This window comes from Squalius cephalus (assembly GCF_949319135.1).
Source record: "Squalius cephalus genome assembly, chromosome: 7".
Taxonomy (NCBI): domain Eukaryota; kingdom Metazoa; phylum Chordata; class Actinopteri; order Cypriniformes; family Leuciscidae; genus Squalius; species Squalius cephalus.
In genome coordinates this window covers 36042227-36067549 of record NC_137128.1, presented here as the reverse complement: position 1 = coordinate 36067549, position 25323 = coordinate 36042227, and the positions used below count along the sequence as shown (strand labels likewise).

At 38.4% G+C, this 25323-nt stretch overlaps 1 protein-coding gene across 3 annotated transcripts in view; it reads right to left on the bottom strand.

Annotated features, from left to right (window-relative positions):
• Positions 1-24175, bottom strand: part of epha4b (eph receptor A4b) — a 147213-nt gene extending 123038 nt beyond the window's left edge. The window contains exon 1 of one of the 3 annotated variants that reach the window (XM_079877071.1): positions 23470-24175. Coding sequence is in view for 2 of the 3 variants with exons in the window: in XM_079877070.1 (XP_079733196.1) it covers positions 4376-4469 (94 nt within the window). In the remaining variant the exon portion in view is untranslated. Of the gene's footprint in view, positions 1-4375; positions 4523-23469 lie in introns of those variants that run through there. The other 2 variants (XM_079877070.1, XM_079877069.1) reach the window with 2 other exon arrangements.
• Positions 24176-25323: the final 1148 nt, after the last annotated feature.

Sequence of the window (25323 nt, the reverse complement as noted above, 5' to 3'; positions counted from 1 at the left end):
ACCGCAGGGAGAGCGGAGCACACAGCGTGATGTTTAGAGTCGGGCTCCATTGTGTTGACTAGCCTGCTAATGAGCTTCCAGTCAGAGAACCGGTAGCTGAACATGAGTGTCAGAGGCGTTCATTTGTAGAAACAGAAAGGAAAGAGCGAGAGAGTTAAAAAAAAGCTCATTTGTCGGAGACACAAGTAGTTGTAGCTGACAGGGCAATGCTTTGTACCCGCAGAACAGAGGGCATCCCAGTGAATATAGGTCACCAGCCCAGCATGTCACAGAAAGGGTTCCTTTGCAAAAACAATATAGAACCCCAAACAATGACCTGAGCCCAACCAAAACAAATAACTGATCACGTAAAATGATCCTTCTTAGAAAAAAACCCTCTTTATATTCTGCAATTTGGCAATTAATGCTGTTTGCAAAATTCAAGACTGATGATGTCTTAAAATCAATAGCTATCCGTCTACCCCCTACCTTTTTCACCGATTTTAATTTCATTGCTAATACTATTGGCAATCCATTATCTGGCTTGAGCCATTGTGTGTCCAGAAAATCATTTGCCCTCAGCCTTTGGTCATGTGTGGTGATAATAGTGTGTATGGTGAGAAATTAAGAGGCCTCCAAAGGTCTTTTTTATGATTGCACATTGGTGTGCGACCCACAGCATAAAGCCATCAGTAATCCCTGTAATAGAGGTGAATCAGAGCGGTAGGGCGGCCAATCAATGTCCACGTCAGCTCAAGGTCATGAACAAAATAATGATGGTGATAAAAGCAATCCAATTACACTGATGTGATTAATCATAGAATAATATATGTTATGATTCCCATTCCAATTACATAGTTATACAAGTATAATCGATAAATAGATCAATAGTCTCCTGAGAAAGACTCTAGTAATCTCAAATTTATCAACTCGAAGACATCTCAAAGAAATTACAAATTTGGACTTTCTTTGTTCTGCAGAGCATAAAAGAAAATATTTTGAGGAATGTACGGACAAAAACTGTTTAAACAATGCAAGTCAATGGGGCCCAAAAGAACATCGGACCCCATTGATGTTTTGTTCACTGTACGCACCAAGAAAAGAACGTCATACCTGTTTGGAACAAGATGAGACCAGATGCAATCTAAAGTCAAAGATTTCAATACTCAAACATTTATTTTTACCCAAAACCAAATTATCTGAGGTATGTATGCTATCCATATTAATATTATTTTATACAGTATAGCAACAAATATATTTTTTTGTTTGTTTCTATTTTAATTTCTCCAGAGACATTTGTGAAAAAGTTTGAGATAAACCTCTGAGAAATTAGATGTATGTCTATCTAGCTATATATATCCAACAGCTAAATAGACAGACAGACAGACAGACAGACAGACAGACAGACAGATAGACAGATAGATAGATAGATAGATAGATAGATAGATAGATAGATAGATAGATAGATAGATAGATAGTCTAATCAAATGTATATTTATGCAATTGTATAGTTTGATTTTAATTTTAGAATATATCTTGACTTGCCGTAATCTAGCAAATCAAATATACATTATCATAAGAGCATGAATCCTTGATTTTGTGTGCGTTGTGTGTTTGTGTGTGTCCCTCTCTTGCTTGTTTTAGCCGAAGCATTTGTCCATGGGGGCACTCTAATCCAGACTGTTTAAACCTGGAGAAAAGGCAGAGAACAGAGGCTCCTTCACAAACAGACCCTGTTCCCCTGGGGGGAAGCTGAACCACTAATCCTGCCGCCCAGTAAATGAAAGCATGCAACAGGGACAGGTCACCCAAACTCGCTAGAAGGGAGGAAAGAGAGAGGAATATCAGAGCAGTAAAAACGGCCCATTGCAGAGGTAGAATACTAATCTAGAGCAAAGAAGAAGAAGAAAAAAAACATAAATCAATGACCATTCCAGGGGTTCAGCAAAAAGATTAAATGTTCATTTTAAGCCATTAAACCGAATTAAGCTCGCCAACCCGGATCAGACTCAATTTAATCTTTTCTCAAGCAGGTGGTGGAATGAACCCTCTGCTGTTAGCGCTCTTCTTCATTTTATTAGGTTTATTATAATTTAGGTTTGACTAATTTGTGTCCATTCGTGAGCTTGTTCAAACTGCCAGAGTCTGCAAAACATGCCTGTGATGTCTCAGCATAATAGAGTTAAGATCTGAAAAGGGATACAAATCTCAACCCTGTTCAATATAGTGAAATAAAAACAGATTTTTCGGTTTCTGCCCCAAATGTTTTATTTCCTATATTCACAAAATTGTGCTAAGATCCACCGCAAAACAAAAGCTTCACAAAAGAATTCTAGTGCTGCAAGGCGCCCTCTGTTGTTCACATTAGCTACTGCACTGTCCCCTGACCTCTCAGAATACATTCCTTCTTAGATGACTTCCACATTTTGGTCCATATGTGGCAAATGACTCCCGTGTCATTGTGTTCTCATTGCTCCAGTGTAACATGGCATCCGCACTCCCACTGCGGCTTAAAATAACAAACGTTGGTCAGTCTTACGGCTCGGCGAGCAAGCACAGCGGGCGTCCTCCAGATGAGACGACGTTATTTACAGTCACATAGAGCACGGCGGAGCATGGCGGAGACAAAGCAGAAGAGACCGTGCTTTGGCGCTGAAAGCCACTAGATGAGCGGTTATGCACTCCGGTCACATACACACAAAAACACACGTTACTGCGAAAACATACAAAGACACGGGGCAGTCGACTAAAGTCAGCCAATTAGGCCGATAACAGAGGGGAAGGTTCAGATGAAAGCAGAAAACATTATAAAGAGGAAAGAGGCTAGAAGAACAAGCCCTGCTGGGAGAGAAAAAGAGAGAAAGAGCTCTTTTTCCCAGTCACCGGACTGCCACAGAGACACCAACCTCTAGAAAAGCACTATTTAAGTCCCTCTATTGGGCACAAAATGATTTGTCTTCTATTTCCACTCATTAAATTCAGTTTCATCATCCACTCAAATGTATTTTTCCTCCAACAAAAGGCATTTACTTCAGGTTTTAAGGGTTGGCATTGGTGCAATCTAAATGCTTCTGAGATTCAAATAGCAGATTTATTTTTTCCCTGCAATTGACTGAATTCACTGAAAGGACCAAGAAAAAAAAGTTATTGAACTCTTCTGCTCGGGATAAGAAATTACTTTAAAAGCTCTGCATCTCGATGGAATCATTATCATTGTCTATCTAGGATGCATTTTCCTGAACTCAAATTCCAACATTTGACATTTAAGGGCTAAACTGTGCCCAAAAAGAAGCTTGCTCATAAGGTCTGACTGACACACACACACACACACACTGAAACCATATTGAAAAATTTGCTGCAACTCACAGCTCTAGCACACAGATAAAAAATGCTCTTTGAGAGGATAGATATACTTTAAACCTTCATTCCAAGTGCATTAATATAACCATAGATTACCATTCTAAATTTATTTTCAAATAAAGTGCAAAATTGGCAAGTTTTGTGTGTTTTCACTCTTGTGGCAGGGAACTGGTACTTGTATGCTATTTCAGGATTTTTTTATTTATTTAACAGATTGTGGAACAGATTTTTCTTGCGTGCATTGAGACTGCTATATAGAAAAGATGCACACACCATTAACAAATCACCTTATGGTCACTGATAAATGATCAGGCTTAGAGACTTTCAGTTCTCTCTATATCCTGCTTGCCATACGGCACACTGCACACAACACATGCATACATTATGGACAGTCGACTCATGTCAAGTTCTTCATTTTCTTTTATTCTTTTTTTTTTATCCTTAGCAAGTTGATTCATTATATATACATATATTTTTCAAACAACTTAAACACTTTAATATAACATTAAATAACTTTCTAATACCCACAACCATTACATTTATTTTAAAAAATATTGCTGAACTTTTTTTCAGTGACTTTACAATTTAAGAGGAACCATAGTTACTGCTTATTTTTAAATATTTAAAAATGTTCCAAAATGGCTTTCATATAGCCTACTCCATACAACAAATTATGGAAGCAAAGATATGCATTAATAATAACACTTGTGACCATGTGCCATCATTTTCATTAAATCACTGGCACGTGCATAGTGTAAAATACGTATATTATAAACGTCCAGCTGCAATCCAACGGGAACACTTCGAGAGCGAGTTCTACTGGACATGGACAGACATGATGAACTCTAATATTTCAACAAACCCTACTTAAAAACACATGCACTTGCTATTTTTCCTCTGCTTGCTTCATTCACCTTATGCATGATTTATAGGAACCACATCATCCATATAGCGCACTTCAGTAAACTGTGTCTCCCGCAAACCTCAGCCATTAATTAACCCTATTCTTTACTTGTTAAACACAAAGTCCTCTTACCTTCATTCTCTGGGTAATTCCGTAAGGCTTGACTCGGCGTGAGGGAGGATAAGAGAAAGAAAAGAAGGGACGGATAAATCCAAAGGGTTGCCATTTTCAGGCTGCGCTGGGCGCGCGCTGCATCCCTCTCGCTGTAGAAAGTTACTGAGGCTCGCGTTCAGAGCAGAAGTGAGGAGAGGAGAGCAGGAGAGGAGGAGAGGAGAGGGAGGGTCCGGTTAGCCTCGGCGTGTCAATCATCCCGGGCTGCCAGGGAAACGGAGGACGGCGGGAGGCGCGCTGGTGCTTTTAAAGGCGCGAGCTCGATAAAGATCTCAACCGCCACAGAGAAACTGAAGGAAGCGCAGACGATGACAGCTGCCAAATTTCATTTTAAAGTGTCTTTAAACTGCTTAATTAAGGTATCTTTTACTTGTAGCGACACTTTGTTTGATCATTTAAATTTTTCATGTAGCCTAAGGATATATTAGGCAAGAAAGAGAAAACGTATTGTATTTGTGATTCTCATATAACATTAGCGATAAAATTGCACTTCGCTTATACTGTACAGGTCTATTTTTAGGAAGAATTTAGGACTAATGTTCAAAAAAAGCATGCAGCATACAGACTAAATCCAAAATATAGGCCTACTCTAGGCAAGTAGCCTACGTGAACGCTAATTTTTGCTGCACGTTATCTATATTAGCATAGCTAAAGTACGCTATTCTTTATGGTCAGTTTTCTCTTTCATGCTTGTGGCTGTATCCAAAATCACTCCCATTCTCTCATTCACTATAACGTTACCTAAGTAGTCCACTTGAAGGAGTGATTGAAACCAAATGAGCCAATTCGTACACTGAAGGTGCATCCCAATTTGCGTACTTATGCACTATTCTATATAATTTTGTAGTATAAATTGTGCAAGTAGTGAGTTCACAATGAAAATTCCAAAAAGAAAAAGTGCACTTTAAATATGTAAATTATGCACTTAACCAAAAAAAAAATCTGTGGAACGTTGGACACTTAATGCAGTTGCAGCTTTCCTTAAGGGGAAGGGCTATCAGACTCCAATGTTGAATGACAAAATAACCATATAAAATTCATTCACTACACAGTTGAATACAGTTTAAGTGCATAGTGTATTGTGTCATTTGGGACACAATTTGAGTGTGCCGAAAGGGCTGCCCCTTTTGCATAGATTTTGCTTGCTGTTGTGGATGGCATCACTGCCGAGACTGAAAATTCATTTAGCGCAACCCTCACAGTGCATTATGGGTATGAGCCATTGAGTGTACATCAATTGTATACTATTTATACTTATAGTCCACTATGGTTTCAGACACCTCTACAAATGGTTTCCCCCTAAATGAGAGAACTAGATGAGATTTTAGACACAGCTTGTGAAACTGTGTCATGAATAAGTTGCCATGGCAGAGCAACAAAAACAAACAGTGCCAAAGAGTGGAGCAGGTATGACGTCAGAACCCGGAAGTCTAATTCGCTGCTGGTTCCTTTGAGATTTTCCTATGGGGTTTTTCTATGTATGAGTAAAATAAAGCCTGTGGTAAACATAACTTGGCAATACTTTGACGTTTTGTTCCGAACACACACTCATAGCCCAAGCTGTCTTAGTTACTTATTTAAAATGTAGCCTACATTTAAAAAAAATTAACATAACTGCTTCATGTTTTGGCTATGGGTGTAATTTACGTTATAGAACAAAACATCAAAGTATAGTTGAGTTATGTTTACCACAGGTTTTATTTTACACATAAATCAAAAAACTCCATTATAAAACCACAGAAAAATCTCAAAGGAATGAGCAGCGAATTACTCTTCAGGGTTCTGACGTCATACCTGCACCACTCTATTTCATCATACTTTTAAGTGTGTTTTCATACAGCTCATAACTAAAACAAAACACTCAGCGGAACAGTTATGGCATGCTGATGTGATTAATATTTGAATAATAATTAATATTCCTGAAATAAACAAGTCAATTAAAATCTTACTGGTCAATAGTGTGCCACCACTGTTTCCAAATGATCTATTGTTAGGTAGGAAAAAAAAGAAAACGTCTCGTATTAATATGGAAAGCAAACAAGATTTACGTCATTCTTAAATTATGTGCTACATCAAGCTTTATGACATACTGTATAAAGCATTCAGAGTACAGATTACAGCAATAAGTCAAACATGCTTGACATGTAAAAACGGTGGTCAAAAACATATGGCAACAAGTGGCTTATTGCTTTTATAACATCAAAAATAAGAGCAACTGTCCTAATTTACTTAAACTCATGTTGTTCCAAACCTGTTTGACTTTCTGGCCTAGTTTCACAGACAAGGCTTAGATTAAACCAGGATCAGGCCTTAGTTCAATTAGGATCCAAGTAGCTTTAAACAAAAGAAAACATTAATGTGAATCTTGAGACAAAACAATGGCACTGGCATATTTTATGATATGTCAGGGCAAGTTTCTTTCAGTTAAAGTCCAACTGAAATCAAAATTGACCCTATTTACTTTGTTAGCGCATATTACTAGTCTTGTGGTGAAAAATGAATCCGTGCAAATTAATACACAGAAAAAAATTGTTTGCCGTCGTAATCTTTAATCAAAGTCTGAAAAGTTACTTCCGGTCTGGAATGGCGTTCCTTCTCTGATGATGTAGGTTTGACGGCTTGGGTTGGGAAACGCTTAACCACTCCCCTCAAACCGTTAGTCTGCTATGAGCAGAGATGGAGAGGAGGAGCGCTAGAGTAAAACCCTGCCCTCTGTTCAATATTCCTTTTCACTGGGAAATACGTCACAACACTGGAGAAAAGTCGTTTGCAACTTCCGGTTCACGCGGACTTTAAAATGGCTCAAACATGCATTTTAGTCTGGGAGGCTTAAACCTTGTCTGTGAAACCAGGGGTCTGTGTCTTCTGTGAAACATTAAATATATTATGAGAAATGTCTCAGCGTTTTTGTCCAATGGACAGCAAACCTGTCAATGGTCTGCAAAACAAAACTTTTCTTCTTTTTGAAGAATGCTGATACAAACAATCTTCAAAATATCTTTTTTTGTGTTCGGAAGAAAAAAAAAATCCCAGAGGTTTTTTTAATTCAATAGTTTGAATTGAACTATTCAACTATTCCCCCCCAGCCAGCCCGCCAGCCAGCCAGCCCCTCCAGAAATATCATTTTATAAATAAGGTACAATGCATTGACTACAGTACAAGGTAAAATTTATAATCTTTGCCAGATCTGGAATGCAGAGCTGAACACCGACCAGTGAAACCAGCATTACTTTATCCATTTGCTCTGCTCCAACTGGGACTTTCTAAGTGTCCAATTAAGACAGCAATTTACACCCCACACAGGCTGCATGCCAATGACCTAATTTCCCCATGGGGTAAAATAAGAAAAGGGTTTTAGCAGGCTTCATTCATCTAGTAACAAAACTCTGCTTCGTCATGGCAACACTATCAATGACGTGACAAGGCTTCAGACTCCTCAACTACCATCAACCCCCATCTGTGGCTGTGTGTGTGATGTCTTTAAGACACTTACAGTCCTCATGGTCGCTGTGGTCGCTGAATGCTACTGTAAAGTGCAGTATCAGCTTCTGCTCTTCAGGAGAAACCGTCAAAGTCAAGGCAGAGTATATGAAACATGTCTGCAATATTCTCTTTTCTCTTTCATAAAACAAACGGCCATTAGAGGAGGATAGAGAGCTATTGTTAAGATTTCCTCATAGAATCACTGCCTGGTGTACATTTAGCTTCAGTCAAAGCTATGTTCGACACACACACACACACACAACCTTTCTTCTTACACACACACACACACAAAACCTTTCTTCTCAGACTAATTCATGTGCCATTTGTGCATTTCTGCCATTCTGTGTAATTTTGAGCCACATCAAAGCTTAATGGTTGACTTTTTGTCCAAAAGAAATGCTTCACACTCTACCAATTTTTAGCACATTTCTAAAAGGATTGAACTCTGGTCACCTGCTCTCTCCCCCTTTCACCCTCAAAGGTCAGCCAGTTATAATGGCTTGGATTGAGGGCCAAATCCAACTCTTCATTCTACAGATTGTTCTATTTGGCAGGTTGTGCTGTTGTGCAGATTCATTGCTGTAAGGAAACTCACGACAAAAAAAAAAAAAAAAAGCCACATGCACATGGAACCACAAAAGAAAGCAATCTGTTGACCTCGAAAACAGTAAGATATGCAGGTGTTACTTTACTCATAACATGTACATTTACACACACACACATACAACTGTTCGGTAAGATTTAAATACTTTTAGAAATGAATACTTTTATTGAACAAGGATGCATTTCATTGATGAAAAGAAGTAAAGACGTTTCTATTTCTGTTTTCTGTATCAGTTTATTTGTTTTTCATTTGCTGTTCATTCAACTTTCTATTCAATAAAAGAATCCTGAAAATATCCACAGATATATTAAGCAGCACAACTGTATAATATATCATCACTGAAGTCCCAAAAGTTCAGTCCAGGTTTCAACCTCCAGCTGAAGCTACTGATCTTGTGGTACTACAGGGCTCGCTGAAAGGGTCGTCTGCCATGCTGAATTCACCTGACACTCTAACAGGCTTTTCAGAGCTACTCACTCGTGTGTTAATGTCTCTATTGTGGTGGACCAAACATTTAATGGCCAGCAGTTTGGTGCTCGCATTTAGAGGAAAAGAAAGGCTTTTTATGAGGAGGAGGGGACACTGATCCAGAGACCCTCTGGACATCACAGGCCGCCAATGAGGGGTGGGCTGGATGAGGCTAATGGGTAAAGAAAGAGAGAGAAAGTTGAACAGCGTGGGGCCGTGTGCCTCGGGTTCCAAGATAGATAGTTTGAGCGTGAGGAACATAATGGAGGGAGGGAGAGTGATAGTCTGCTCATGAACGGAAGGAAGCAAATTGAGAGATGAGTGTAGGGATGGGGGAGGAGGTATAACCATAGCGGAGAAAGTAACTCCAGTGCAACTGAACCACATGGCATGCAGCGTGCAGCAGGTAATTCATCATGTCTGAGTTTGCAAGGGACTGCACACACAAAAGTGAGAGTGTGGGAAAGCCCAGGACAACAATGCAAGCTTACAAGCTCCCCCCATAAACACCCCCCTGTTCTCCTCTCCCATCTCCTAAGAAATCCCTCCCTGAGCAAAGAACTTCGCCTGCCACACTGTAAAGCAGACAGCCATTCATCCCATTCCAATAAGTAGAAAGAGAAAGAGAATAAGAACTTTGTGCATCCTAGTTGCCAGTCACTATTTCACACTCTTTGTCTCTCTTTCCGTGCACATAATGTTGTTGTCAGGTCTGCGATTACTTGATAAGACATGAAGATAAAAATCACTGAGATAGCCCCAGCCTTTCTTCTAAGAAAATATTCACAGCAGATACGCACAAGCAGCTGCAGGACAATGCGATTGTAGTTTCGCACTGAACTCATGAATGCCTTTTGAAAAAGGATATTTGCTTCTCAGTTATTTATCTAAAGAGATCTGAGACAAACTTTTGGCAGCTACTGGGTTGCCTTGTAGGAAACCACAGTAATTTCCTGCATAGTTAGTGGGCTATAGGGGGGCGTTATTGCTTTGCAACTTTCTATCTGCATTACTATTGCTGAGATACTTAGCTGCATGGTGATTGATTTTGGCCATCTTTCAGAGCTAGTTTAACTCAATGTCTTTTACTGTATTTTAGACAACCAATATTTCACAGGCACCAATAGTGGTCTAGTGTATGAAAGGTTAACCAGTCTATCCATAATAGATCCTGAGACAGGAAGATCTATAGTAGTACTCTTGACCCAGACTCACAAGAATATGAAACCTCTTCCCTTCTCCATATAATCATTATACTGTCTGCATGGAGGGGAATGTATGGCTTTGCTGCTGAAACAAAAGTTTTGCACTTTAAAAGTTTTAAAAGTTCAAGGTAAACACAACGTAGATAAATAGTAATCATGTTTAGTTTCGTTTCTACTCGCAGCAAGAACAAAGCCCAACTTTATAAACATTTATCACTAAACCTTTAGCATTACCATTAATATGACTACATAATGGCCAGTCTTACAATGAATGATTCATATCTAAACTAAAAATAAACAATGCACGGATTGAAAAACAGACATATCAAGTGTCTGTCCTCTCAACTTTCATTTAATGAGAGACTCAAGTTCATTTTTAATTCATTTGTTTTGACAGCTCTGGGGGCAATTTTGGAGAAACTTTCGAGATGTGGTAAGAACGCTGTTGCAGAACTCTACCTGTCTGGTCTCTTCCTATACATTCACATTTATTCTGCTACAAGTGTCATGAACACAATTTCCAAACTGACATTTTTCTTTCCTCAAAAAGCAACTCAAACTGTAAAGGGCTGTTCAAACCAAGTTAACTATAACAATAACTAGCTTTAAAGTTTTAATAATCATCCTAATTCTATGAGAATAGGGAAGTCCACACCACAGCTAATGATAATGACAGAAGAACAATATCAATGGAATCACTTTCAGAATGATTTTTGTCCCCCCAGCTGATGAACGATAAAAACATTGACAGCCAATCAGAATCCGCCCGATTTTAAAGAGCTCAAGCATTTAAAGCAACAGACAACATAACTTCAGTGAGCACTTATAATAAACAATGTTATTGTATGTTTGTGTGGAGGCTATATATAATACAGTTATCTATATGGTTATCTTTCATGGTCTGAATGGGTCTAAGATTAATCGTCTTTAATTATGTTAATCTTTTGACAGCCCTAATATTTTAAAGCCACTATTTCTGAAAGAAATTTCAAGTAGCCTGGGACATGTTTAAATTACTTAGTGTGTTTACTTGCACAGTCTTTGTAACCTGACAACATGGTCATGTAAACTCCTTAAACTGTTCTTTTAATTGGGAACGGTCATAAACTGCTTAAATGAAGCACAGAGAGCACACATACATTTTTGACAATTTCTCATGTATACACCTTGTTCTTATTAACGTTTTGACATCATATAACACTGTTATACTTTCAGGTTTTTTGGAACAATCTGATTTTGGGTAGTTTTCAGCATATTGCAGTGCATGTAAACTAATTTATTGTGCTAAATAACTCCATCTGAATTTCACGGAGGAAAAAAATAAACTATTTCATGAGGAAAAACATAGATGATGAGAAAATATTCATTTTTGGGGGGATAAACCATCCTCAATACACCAAAAATATATCTTGTTCTTCCTGTACACTGCCAGCATTAAACTGAGAGGAAATCTATGTGTGATTTGTCACCATTTCCACAGACTTAGACACCCAGGCACACAAACCCCATCCCTAATGGACACTCTGCGCACGCTAAACAAATTAGGCCCGCGCATTACAGCTAGAGTGCTAGACAGAGGGAGATAAAGATGCTAAAGCTAATGGCTACCAACACTCTCTTCTAACACCATGATGGATAACCGTGGGTAACATAGTTACAAAACCCCCCGGAGGCACGATCGACAGGCAGCCCCGCAGCTAGACGTCAAAGGACGTTCTCATACCCAGAGTGAATGAGTGAATGCATTACGATCCATCAACGCTCAGACACCTTTAACACCATTACAGAGATGCTTTCACTTAACAGAGTCTAGACTAGGCAAAAACAAACTTATCAGCTTCACCTATGGATGATGAAGAGACACCTATATGCAACGACTGGCGTTATACATTTATTAGTGTCGATGTCACGTGTCCAGGTCAATAAACACCATGGACCCAATGCAATAGTAGGGAACTTATTTTTACGTTTTTATTTTTATGGATTTAATTTTTCAATGTTTAATCAAATTTTAATAATCAAAATGGAAGTAGGTCTGTAATCAAAATGTTTTAACTATTTAATAATTTATTATTCACACCTTAACAATAAGTGTCTTTTTAAAATTTTCTGGATTATTTTTGTGTTTATGGTTTGCACAACAGAGGTTTACTCTGTTTCAATTAAAACATGGAGATAATATTGTTATATTCCTTTAAAAATGTTTTAATAAACTGTATTATTATTGTTATTACCTTTGAGAAGTACAGTCTACTGTACAAACTGTCCCACTCATTCACACTGAGACACACAGAGCCTTCAGACTTCATATTTAAATCTTTTTCCAGTTTAATATATACACAGTTAGTCCATATCATGATTTAAGTCTACATCCCTACTTTTGATTTATTCACTAATATTTTGCCATTCCGTGACATTCCACGTTATACAGTGAATTACAATTTATATGACTTGATCCCACGATTCTGTCTGTAAGTTAAAACTTAGATTAGTAGTGGCGTAAATATGCACTAAGTGACAATTTACCAACTACTTATTTTTGGCTCTGTGTCACTACGTATACATCATTTATACGACATTTATTTAATGATTATTTACGTATCATATTTCAATGGCTTTGCATATCTACTCTCACCATCTTATACACTTTCAGTATTATACAAAAACCTACAAGACTCCCACTGATGACACCATGAGGACCGCAACATAATTGGTAGCAATGGTGTTGGCAGTGATAAGGAAGAAGACGGGTGAAGGCCATTAGGACACACTTCCTTGGTGAGCGGGAGAGTGAATCGCTCACACATCAGTGGACCTTAATCAGATCTGGAGTCAGCACAGGGTCTCATCTGCACCTTTCATCTTTCTCTCTCCAGCTACCACTCCGACTGTCACTCCATCATTCCAACCTTCAAATCTATCCTATTTTTGTACTGATAAATGCACACATCACTTGTTCTGCGCGCCGCATGCGTTACCCAAGTAACTGAAGCCGTTGAGGGGCCGATCCTGTGATCCTTTGGCATGTCTGACAAAAGGAAACAGACACAGCAGAGTTTGAATTGCGAATGAAGAGGAAACCGGAGAAATGCGATGTGGTTTATTGGTAATGCTGTCATGTAAACAAACATTACATGCAGTTCAACGCACTGGCTCACTGCACAACATCACTTTGACATGCGGTTGGAAACACGATCGTCTTGACGTCCGTTGAAAATTCCAGAATGTTCCAGCGCATTCTTCAATTCCTCTTGGAACCTGTCATGGTCAGTAGGTTAACCAGCCATCTCTAAGCTCTGACCTGGGCTCAGACGTTGACAGAGAGATCTGCTGAAAATCATCCGAAGACCCCCCCTGGGCTCATGCTGTGACTTCGGGGCACAATTACGGCCAGTGTTTCCAAACACAGCGCACGGTCCGTCATGAGTGAGTGAGGTTCACAGCATAATCTGCCCCAACAGAGGGGCCCCTTTTCCAGCATGCATGGCTTTCATTCTGACCTCATTTAACCCCGAAAAGTCGAGTGAGTTAGCTGGGGGATGGAAGCAAAGACATTTTTATGCTGAATATAGTATATCATACAAAGATAAAGGAAGTTCAGGAGGAGCTTGTTCATCTACTGTAGATTGACAATCACAAGAACCAAAGCGGCTGTTTCCCGTGGTCCCACCACTGGCCCACTTTCATTTTAGTCTCTTCTATATATTAACCATCTTAAATGCCATGATTGTTTATCTGTTTATCTTCATACCACTTTCAAAGGTTAGATGGACGCATGAACTTTAGAATTGTCAAATTTTTTGCTCTCTCTTGCATAATTGTTACAAAGATACATTTAAAGTCTCTTAATTCTCTCTTATTCTTTATTCTCTCTAAAGCCTGTTATTCAGACACCCACATCGCTCTGTGTGAATCTCGCTCTATGGGTGAAGACGGAGAATACCATTATAAGAATAGCATGAATAGTTACCAGTGATGAACAAGTGGAGCGAGTGAAGTTGGTATCTAAAGTAATCATTTCTGGATCAGCTGTGGCTTTCAGTGGCTGTGAACCATGAAATCTGGGGCAGGCGCACAACAATTTAACTACTTATTGATTGTATGTTTCTGCTCCCTGTGAAAAGTCCAGACTACCACTGAGATAGCTGAAATACCACAATTTAAGAATTGCATTAAATCTTTTTTTTAAATACAGACAAAATTACCAGGTTTTCTTTAATACAGACAAAATTACCAGGTTAAAATCAAGTTAATTTTACAATTCATTGTCACAACAATACACATTACAGCTAAGGAAATCAGATGGGGTTTTTTTAACACCACCAACAATACCATCAAATGTTTTCTATCACTCAAAGAAAAATATACACAACAAAGCCTACACTATTGTTAAAAAGTTTAGGGTGACTAAGATTAGTTTTTTGGGGGTTTTTTTTTCAGCAAGGATGGATTAAATTGATCAGAAGAGACAATAACGACAATTCTGTTTCAAATACGCTGTTCATCATAGAATCCTTGGAAAAAAAATCCAGCATTATCATTTAATCCTGGAATCCTGGTTTCCACAAAAATATTAAGCAGCAGAACTGTTTTCAACATTAATAAGAAATGTTTCTTGAGCACCACATCTGCATTTTTTAATGATTTCTGAATGACATGATGCTGTAATTTATTCCTAACATCTCTGGAATAAATTGCATTTTAAAATATATTAACCGATCTTAAACTTTTGAAAACTATATGGGAAGCAATTACCTTCCCGCTGGACCAACAGATAAAACGACTTTAAGACTTTTTGGGAATTGCTCTTATAATAGTTACTCTTACTCTTAGACAGAAATAAAAAAGATCTAGTGAATCTCACATCAACAGGTGATTTGAAGGTCTGTGTGGTGGAAGACTTAAGAAAAAAAGAAGAAAAAAAAAACATTAAATACAAAGAGGCAGAGAAAATGAAATCTCAGGATTAGAAAAAACAACTTTTTAGATCAATGGCCAAGAAAAGGTCTGAGTATCGATTTGAGAAAGGTACTTGTGGCGTATGAAAACACAGAGGTGGATTTTCTTTCTGCTGATGGCTTAGATGACCTTCTTCAGATCCTCAGAGGCTAGCACACCAGCTACACACCTTTCATATCTCAGGCTTGTGTCCGTTCCTATCAAACTCTGAGGTGAGATACTGTAACCTGACCGAACCTTATTTAAAAAAAGAAGAAAAAAAAAAAGCCTCAAGCCTTGTCCATTCTGATCTTAGTTGTGAACTGTAATTGGCTCACAGTCTACCGACATGATCCTGTCAGCTCGTATGTGATTGACGGCCCTTAGTCCCAGAAAGCCTCATTTGTGGAGAGTTTCTTGCTCACTTTAGCAATAAATATCCCTCTCCTCATCTCCTTGGGTGAAAATAGTACTCGCTAATGTTCTGCTCAAAAGGAACATGTGTACGCACATTGGGCATCACTGTTTAATGGGGAGTATCCATAGACATATTTAGGGCCCGAGCACCGATGGTGTGAGGACCCTCTTGGAATTGCTCTGTTTATTATTATTATTATTATTCTTCTCCGCATTGAATTGCATTTTTGAGGGCCTAAACATGCGCGAAAACTCACGAAACTTTGCACACGCGTCAGAACTGGCGAAAATTTACATCTGATATAGGTTTCAGAATTGGACGGGGCAAAATGGCTCGATAGCGCCACCTATAAAAGTTCAACGGAGTGCGCCTCCTGCAACGTTCCACGTACGTGCACGAAATTCGGTACATACGTGTAATGACCTAATACCTACAAAAAAGTCTCTTGGAGCATAGCCCTAAACACAACAGGAAGTCAGCCATTTTGAACTTCCTCTCAGATTTTTGTGCAGTTTTTGCCATTTTCAGGCCTCGTACTTTAACGAACTCCTCCTACAGTTTTAATCTGATCATCTTCAAATTTGGTGAGTGTAATCTTAAGGCCTTTGCGACGTTAAATTGCGAAGATCTTGAGTTTTCGTCGAAGGGCGGGTCCTCGGCGGCCTTACAAATTTCGATGTTTCGCCATGAAACAGGAAGTTGCTGTAACTCAGGCATGGAATGTCCAATCTCCCCCAAACTTCACACGTTTGATAAGAGTTCTGTCCTGAACACATGGCCATGCTCATATTCAGTTATAGTCATAGCGCCACCTGCTGGCAACAGGAAGTGACATGTTTAACACTGTTATGGACTCCTAATAACATATAAAAAAGTGCCAGCAAGTGCGAAACATGCTAACAACATACTAGAAGCATGCTAAAACATGCTAGCAAACTCTTAGCTAAGTGCTAAAGCATGCTATTATTGCAATTAAATAGGAATTTGCTGTAACTCAGGCATGGAATGTCCAATCTGCCCCAAACTTCACACTTTTGATAAGCGTTCTGTCCTGAACACATCTACATGATAATATTCAGTTATAGTAATAGCGCCACCTACTGGCAACAGGAAGTGTCATGTTTAACACGTTGATGCCATTCTAGCAACATGTTAAAAATGCCATTGAGGTCTAAACATGCTAGAAACATGTTAAAACATGCTAGCAATACTTAGCTAAGTGCTAAAGCATGCTAATTCAATGAAACAGGATGTTGTTGTTACTCAAGAAGGCAATGTCCAATATGCGCCAAACTTCACACTTTTAATAAACGTTCTGTCCTGAACACATGACCATGCTCATATTCAGTTACAGTCATAGTGCCACCTGCTGGCAACAGGAAGTGACATGTTAAACACTGTTGTGGACATATAAAAACATATAAAAAAAGTGCCAGCAAGTGCTAAACATGCTAACAACATACTAGAAACATGCTAAAACATGCTAGCAAACACTTAGCTAAGTGCTAAAGCATGCTATTGCTGCAATTAAATAGGAATTTGCTGTAACACAGGCATGGAATGTCCAATCTGCCCCAAACTTCACACGTTTGATAAGAGTCATGGCCTGAACACATCTACATGAGAATATTCAGTTATAGTAATAGCGCCACCTGCTGTCAACAGGAAGTGACATGTTTAACACTGTTGTGGTCTCCTAATAACATATATAAAAGAGCCAGCAAGTGCTAAACAGGTTAGCAACATACTAGAAACATGCTAGCAAACACTTAGCTAAGTGATAAAGCATGCTATTACTGCAATTAAATAGGAATTTGCTGTAACTCAGGCATGGAACGTCCAATCTGCCCCAAACTTCACATGTTTGATAAGAATCATGGCCTGAACGCATGCCTATGCTCAAATTCAGTTATAGTAATAGCGCCACCTACTGGCAACAGGAAGTGACATGTTTAACACGTTGATGCCGTTCTAGCAACATGTTAAAAATGCCATTGAGTTCTAAACATGCTAGAAACATATTAAAACATGCTAGCAATACTTAGCTAAGTGCTAAAGCATGCTAATTCAATGAAACAGGACTTTGTTGTTACTCAAGAAGGCAATGTACAATCTACCCCAAACGTCACACGTTTGATAAGAGTTATCTCTTGAACACATGTCCATGCTCATATTTAGTTATAGTCATAGCGCCACCTGCTGGCAACAGGAAGTGACGTTTAACACTGTTCTTGACTCCTAATAACATATAAAAAAATGCCAGTAGGTGCTAAACATCCTACCAACATACTAGAGACATGCTAAAACATAATAGCAAACACTTAGCTAAGTGCTAAAGAATGATATTACTGCAATTAAATATGAATTTGCTGTAACTCAGGCATGGAATGTCCAATCTGCCCCAAACTTCACACTTTTGATAAGCGTTCTGTCCTGAACACATGACCATGCTTATATTCAGTTACAGTCATAGCGCCACCTGCTGGCAACAGGAAGTGACATGTTTAACACTGTTGTGGACTCCTAATAACATATAAAAAAGTGCCAGCAAGTGTTAAACATGCTAACAACATACTAGAAACATGCTAAAACATGCTAGCAAACTCTTAGCCAAGTGCTAAAGCATGCTATTATTGCAATTAAATAGGAATTTGCTGTAACTCAGGCATGGAATGTCCAATCTGCCCCAAACTTCACACTTTTGATAAGAGTCATGGCCTGAACACATCTACATGAGAATGTTCAGTTATAGTAATAGCGCCACCAACTGGCAACAGGAAGTGACATGTTTAACACGTTGATGCCGTTCTAGCAACATGTTAAAACATGCTAACAATGCTTAGCTAAGTTCTAAAGAATGCTAATTCAATGAAACATGACTTTGTTGTTACTCAAGAAGGCAATGTCCAATTTGCACCAAACTTCACATGTTTGATAAGAGTTCTGTCCTGAACACACATCCATGCTCATATTCAGTTATAGTCATAACGCCACCTACTGGCAACAGAAACTGACATGGTTAACACAGTAATGCAGTACTAACCACATAATTATTGTGTACTAAGCATGCTAGAAACAGACTGAACATGCTAGCAACACTTAGCTGAGTCATGAAGCATGCTATTATCACCATTATACAAAACATTTTGTAACTGACTTTGACATACTCTTACTATATATACCTCCTTAAATGTACATTTCCCAACCATGCTCTGCCTTCCTAAAGCCACCGAGTGTTGATGGCACGGGTGCGAGGGCCCTTTCATCGCTGCTTGCAGCTTTAATTATTATTATTATTATTCTTCTCCGCATTGAACTGCATTTTTGAGGGCCTAAACATGCGCGAAAACTCACGAAACTTTGCACACGCGTCAGAACTGGCGAAAATTTACATCTGATATAGGTTTCAGAATTGGACGGGGCAAAATGGCTCGATAGCGCCACCTATAAAAGTTCAACGGAGTGCGCCTCCTGCAACGTTCCACGTACGTGCACGAAATTCGGTACATACGTGTAATGACCTAATACCTACAAAAAAGTCTCTTGGAGCATAGCCCTAAACACAACAGGAAGTCAGCCATTTTGAACTTCCTCTCAGATTTTTGTGCAGTTTTTGCCATTTTCAGGCCTCGTACTTTAACGAACTCCTCCTACAGTTTTAATCTGATCATCTTCAAATTTGGTGAGTGTAATCTTAAGGCCTTTGCGACGTTAAATTGCGAAGATCTTGAGTTTTCGTCGAAGGGCGGGTCCTCGGCGGCCTTACAAATTTCGATGTTTCGCCATGAAACAGGAAGTTGCTGTAACTCAGGCATGGAATGTCCAATCTCCCCCAAACTTCACACGTTTGATAAGAGTTCTGTCCTGAACACATGGCCATGCTCATATTCAGTTATAGTCATAGCGCCACCTGCTGGCAACAGGAAGTGACATGTTTAACACTGTTATGGACTCCTAATAACATATAAAAAAGTGCCAGCAAGTGCGAAACATGCTAACAACATACTAGAAGCATGCTAAAACATGCTAGCAAACTCTTAGCTAAGTGCTAAAGCATGCTATTATTGCAATTAAATAGGAATTTGCTGTAACTCAGGCATGGAATGTCCAATCTGCCCCAAACTTCACACTTTTGATAAGCGTTCTGTCCTGAACACATCTACATGATAATATTCAGTTATAGTAATAGCGCCACCTACTGGCAACAGGAAGTGTCATGTTTAACACGTTGATGCCATTCTAGCAACATGTTAAAAATGCCATTGAGGTCTAAACATGCTAGAAACATGTTAAAACATGCTAGCAATACTTAGCTAAGTGCTAAAGCATGCTAATTCAATGAAACAGGATGTTGTTGTTACTCAAGAAGGCAATGTCCAATATGCGCCAAACTTCACACTTTTAATAAACGTTCTGTCCTGAACACATGACCATGCTCATATTCAGTTACAGTCATAGTGCCACCTGCTGGCAACAGGAAGTGACATGTTAAACACTGTTGTGGACATATAAAAACATATAAAAAAAGTGCCAGCAAGTGCTAAACATGCTAACAACATACTAGAAACATGCTAAAACATGCTAGCAAACACTTAGCTAAGTGCTAAAGCATGCTATTGCTGCAATTAAATAGGAATTTGCTGTAACACAGGCATGGAATGTCCAATCTGCCCCAAACTTCACACGTTTGATAAGAGTCATGGCCTGAACACATCTACATGAGAATATTCAGTTATAGTAATAGCGCCACCTGCTGTCAACAGGAAGTGACATGTTTAACACTGTTGTGGTCTCCTAATAACATATATAAAAGAGCCAGCAAGTGCTAAACAGGTTAGCAACATACTAGAAACATGCTAGCAAACACTTAGCTAAGTGATAAAGCATGCTATTACTGCAATTAAATAGGAATTTGCTGTAACTCAGGCATGGAACGTCCAATCTGCCCCAAACTTCACATGTTTGATAAGAATCATGGCCTGAACGCATGCCTATGCTCAAATTCAGTTATAGTAATAGCGCCACCTACTGGCAACAGGAAGTGACATGTTTAACACGTTGATGCCGTTCTAGCAACATGTTAAAAATGCCATTGAGTTCTAAACATGCTAGAAACATATTAAAACATGCTAGCAATACTTAGCTAAGTGCTAAAGCATGCTAATTCAATGAAACAGGACTTTGTTGTTACTCAAGAAGGCAATGTACAATCTACCCCAAACGTCACACGTTTGATAAGAGTTATCTCTTGAACACATGTCCATGCTCATATTTAGTTATAGTCATAGCGCCACCTGCTGGCAACAGGAAGTGACGTTTAACACTGTTCTTGACTCCTAATAACATATAAAAAAATGCCAGTAGGTGCTAAACATCCTACCAACATACTAGAGACATGCTAAAACATAATAGCAAACACTTAGCTAAGTGCTAAAGAATGATATTACTGCAATTAAATATGAATTTGCTGTAACTCAGGCATGGAATGTCCAATCTGCCCCAAACTTCACACTTTTGATAAGCGTTCTGTCCTGAACACATGACCATGCTTATATTCAGTTACAGTCATAGCGCCACCTGCTGGCAACAGGAAGTGACATGTTTAACACTGTTGTGGACTCCTAATAACATATAAAAAAGTGCCAGCAAGTGTTAAACATGCTAACAACATACTAGAAACATGCTAAAACATGCTAGCAAACTCTTAGCCAAGTGCTAAAGCATGCTATTATTGCAATTAAATAGGAATTTGCTGTAACTCAGGCATGGAATGTCCAATCTGCCCCAAACTTCACACTTTTGATAAGAGTCATGGCCTGAACACATCTACATGAGAATGTTCAGTTATAGTAATAGCGCCACCAACTGGCAACAGGAAGTGACATGTTTAACACGTTGATGCCGTTCTAGCAACATGTTAAAACATGCTAACAATGCTTAGCTAAGTTCTAAAGAATGCTAATTCAATGAAACATGACTTTGTTGTTACTCAAGAAGGCAATGTCCAATTTGCACCAAACTTCACATGTTTGATAAGAGTTCTGTCCTGAACACACATCCATGCTCATATTCAGTTATAGTCATAACGCCACCTACTGGCAACAGAAACTGACATGGTTAACACAGTAATGCAGTACTAACCACATAATTATTGTGTACTAAGCATGCTAGAAACAGACTGAACATGCTAGCAACACTTAGCTGAGTCATGAAGCATGCTATTATCACCATTATACAAAACATTTTGTAACTGACTTTGACATACTCTTACTATATATACCTCCTTAAATGTACATTTCCCAACCATGCTCTGCCTTCCTAAAGCCACCGAGTGTTGATGGCACGGGTGCGAGGGCCCTTTCATCGCTGCTTGCAGCTTTAATGATTTTTATACTGTACAAACAAACATCATATGATTTATAAGCTGTTTTCCTCATGGGGACCAAAATATGAAATATGTTGTGGGGACATTTTGTCGCCATGGGTTAGCCCTAACAGAGAATATCTAAACCACTTACACATGCACACACTCACACACACATCCACACGAATACTTCTACAGACTGCAACTACAATGATACATAAACTGAAAGCTGCTGCAGGCCATTTAATGATGAAGAAGTGCTCTTGATATAGCAATCAGGGGAATTCTTAACATTTGAATAGTTTCTTCAATCAGCCAATACCAAGAATATTTAAAGAAACTAGGATGGAATACCATTATACAAAGCAAATTACCTTTAGCTGTTATTGTAATCTATCTATCTATCTATCTATCTATCTATCTATCTATCTATCTATCTATCTATCTATCTATCTATCTATCTATCCATCCATCTATCTATCCATCCATCCATCCATCCATCCATCTCAAAATGACAATAACAATATGACTGCAGTATGCAGATTCTTAATAAAGTGTCCCTGCAAAGCCATGCTTTCACAAAACAAGAGGGACAGGCTATTGATTGGGAGAGGGTAGAATCCATTACTAGGGGTCATTCTTAATCCTGCCTTACAAAGATGCCACTCTTATTGACTATAGGATGGCAAATTAAACAGAGGAAGTGAAGATATGCAGCACACAGGCTCACACACAAACACACAAACAACTCTTCCCAGAGGTTAATACACAAAGGACAATCAAACATGAACGAAAACAGGCCAGAGGAGCGGGAGATGCGAATGAAAGAAATAAAACCTCAAGTTTTCAATACGTATTATATCTCCTACAACAGCAGACAACATATTATACAAGCTCCCTGTGTCACTGCTTGAACTTTTTCCTTTTTAATTGTTTGTTTTCAGCCACAGCCTGACTTTTTGTGTCTCTCTTTGAATCTCAGGGACTTCTAAAACACGAAGGATGTAGGTGTGTGTGTGTGTGTGTGTACTTGTACAACTATCTTTCTGAGGACTGGTTTGAGTTTTAGACCATCGGAGAGAGGACAAAGAGAGTAAAGTGAGAACATTTTAGCCAGTCCTCACTTTCTGAGACCCCTTTAAACCTGTTTGAGGGTCAAGACTTGGTTTTAGGGATAAGATTATAATTTGGTTAAGGGTAGGTTGCTAAGGGTTTAGGTTAGGCACTTATTTGAGATCCATGGGTTTGGGTAAGGAGCTAGAGATTGCACTGTGTCAATGAATGTCCTCACAAAGATAGATGTATGTGTACGTGTGTGTGTGTGTGTGTGTGTGTGTGTGTGTGTGTGTGTGTGTGTGTGTGTTAAATTCTGCTCATTTAAGGTGATGTTAAATCAAATACAAATGAATAAAATAACATTTTATAAGCCATCTGAAAGATTACAGTCAGTCATCACACTGGAAATGTTTAAATTGCAGCTCTGACAGCATCAAATCAGCATTCATCTGTTATGTACAATAATCATTCAGTGAAGACTTGTATACAACTTTTTACACAAGAAATTTACTGTTTTACCTTTTTAATATTCGTCCTTGTAACTGTCAATGTTGTCATGATTGATGTTGCTTTGGGACAGTTCCAGTTCCAGTGAAAAGTCCGAAATCTTCATTTGCTTGCTTTCTCCATGGCGACCAAATAACCAATTTCTGGCTTAGGCTACATGACGTCTTAAAGCGGAAAAGTGTTTTTAGTTTGTTTGTTTAGTTTTTCATCTGCGCGTCATTCGGGACTCGCGCATGCGCATATAGTTAAAGGATTCTGCCGCGTCTGCTGCTTTATGTTTGTTTTTTTGTTTGTTTTTTCTCCAAAAAAACGTCTTTGCGTCCGTGACGCCCTATGTGGGTAGGCTGCAGACCTGGTACAGTATAATAATTTTCTGAATGCATGTAATACCCGGATGACCATCGTCAACATTTTACCAAAATAGGGTCTACGCAGGATAATCCCAAAATATGCAACAGGCCTACACAAAAACAGAATTACAATATGATTAAACGAGACAATTTTATAATATAACACATAATAATAAATACATATCAACAAAGAATTTAAAATGTAAAATAAAAGTAAATAAAAACATAAACGATTTAAGAAAGTTTAAATAAATAATACAGTTCCATTAATAAAACATACTGAATATAATTATACTGATTCTGAGGTTCTGTGGCTGGTCAGGCTGTTGTGTAGTTGCTCTTCGATTGCCTGTGCCCTTGCCTAATACAGGTGAGTCACTGAATGTAATCTCCCTGTGTCAGACAAATCAATCTTGTCGCTGTCTCTCAGGTTAAGCTCTGTCCCATGAGTGCATCTCCATCAGGCCTTAAAACCCTGTGCTCAGCACAAGTTGTGTTGTCTTTCCATATAACACAAACACACATACACACACACGTTACTCCTTACATGTTATCTTTAATGTTCTTTATAGTATGTTTTCTTCAGAACAAATGATAATGCACTGATATACTTTAGGTGCACAATGTAATAAAAAAAAAAAAAAAAAAAAAAACACGGTTCAACATCTAAAGAAACAAGTAGGCTATAATAGAAATAGAAGTCGTGATACACTTTTCTTCCCTAACCCTATTGTGACAAATCCGAGTGAAACGGCTTCTCCAACATGAGAAATGTAGGGCGGGACTTGATTTTGTCCATGTAGAATTGATTGGACCATTGTGGCTTGCTATTGCAGTGATTTCATGTGAGTGACTACGGGTTGTCCCGCCCTCGAGCCAGTAAACACATCATCAGAGAAGAGATGTTGTTGTATGGGGGAGGGGAAGTTATGGGGAAGTTATTTTGATTAAAGATTATGATGGTACATGATTTAAAAAAAAAAATAAAAAAAAGAAGAAGAAGAAGAAGATAAATAATTTATAATACATGCTGCAATATTCTATTAAAGCAAAAAAAAAAAAAAAAAAAAAGAATTGTCAATCTTGATTTTATGGTGACTTTAAACAATATGTACATTGATGTTTAGTGTGCAGTGGCATAAAAAAAGCTCATAGTCAAATCAAATAAAAAAAAGCTCCCACCTCATAGACGCCACCATTTTGAGATCACATGACCAACCAAATACTCCTCACTTTATCTTAGTAACCCTAACCCACATTATCTGATATGAAGTCCAATTAAAATATAATAGTAATTATGTTCATTTGGTAATCCTGTTAAAACAGAAAATATTTGTGTTGGGCACAGTTTTTTTTTTTTTTTTTTTTTTTTTTTTTTTTTTAATAGCCTACCGTATATAATCAGTAGAGCTGACTTGGGTGTGATGTGTCCTAATACATATTTAATTTAATCAGTTTTAACTGAGTCGGGCCTCATCATTTCTTATAAATATTGACAGACGTCAAAATACAAAAA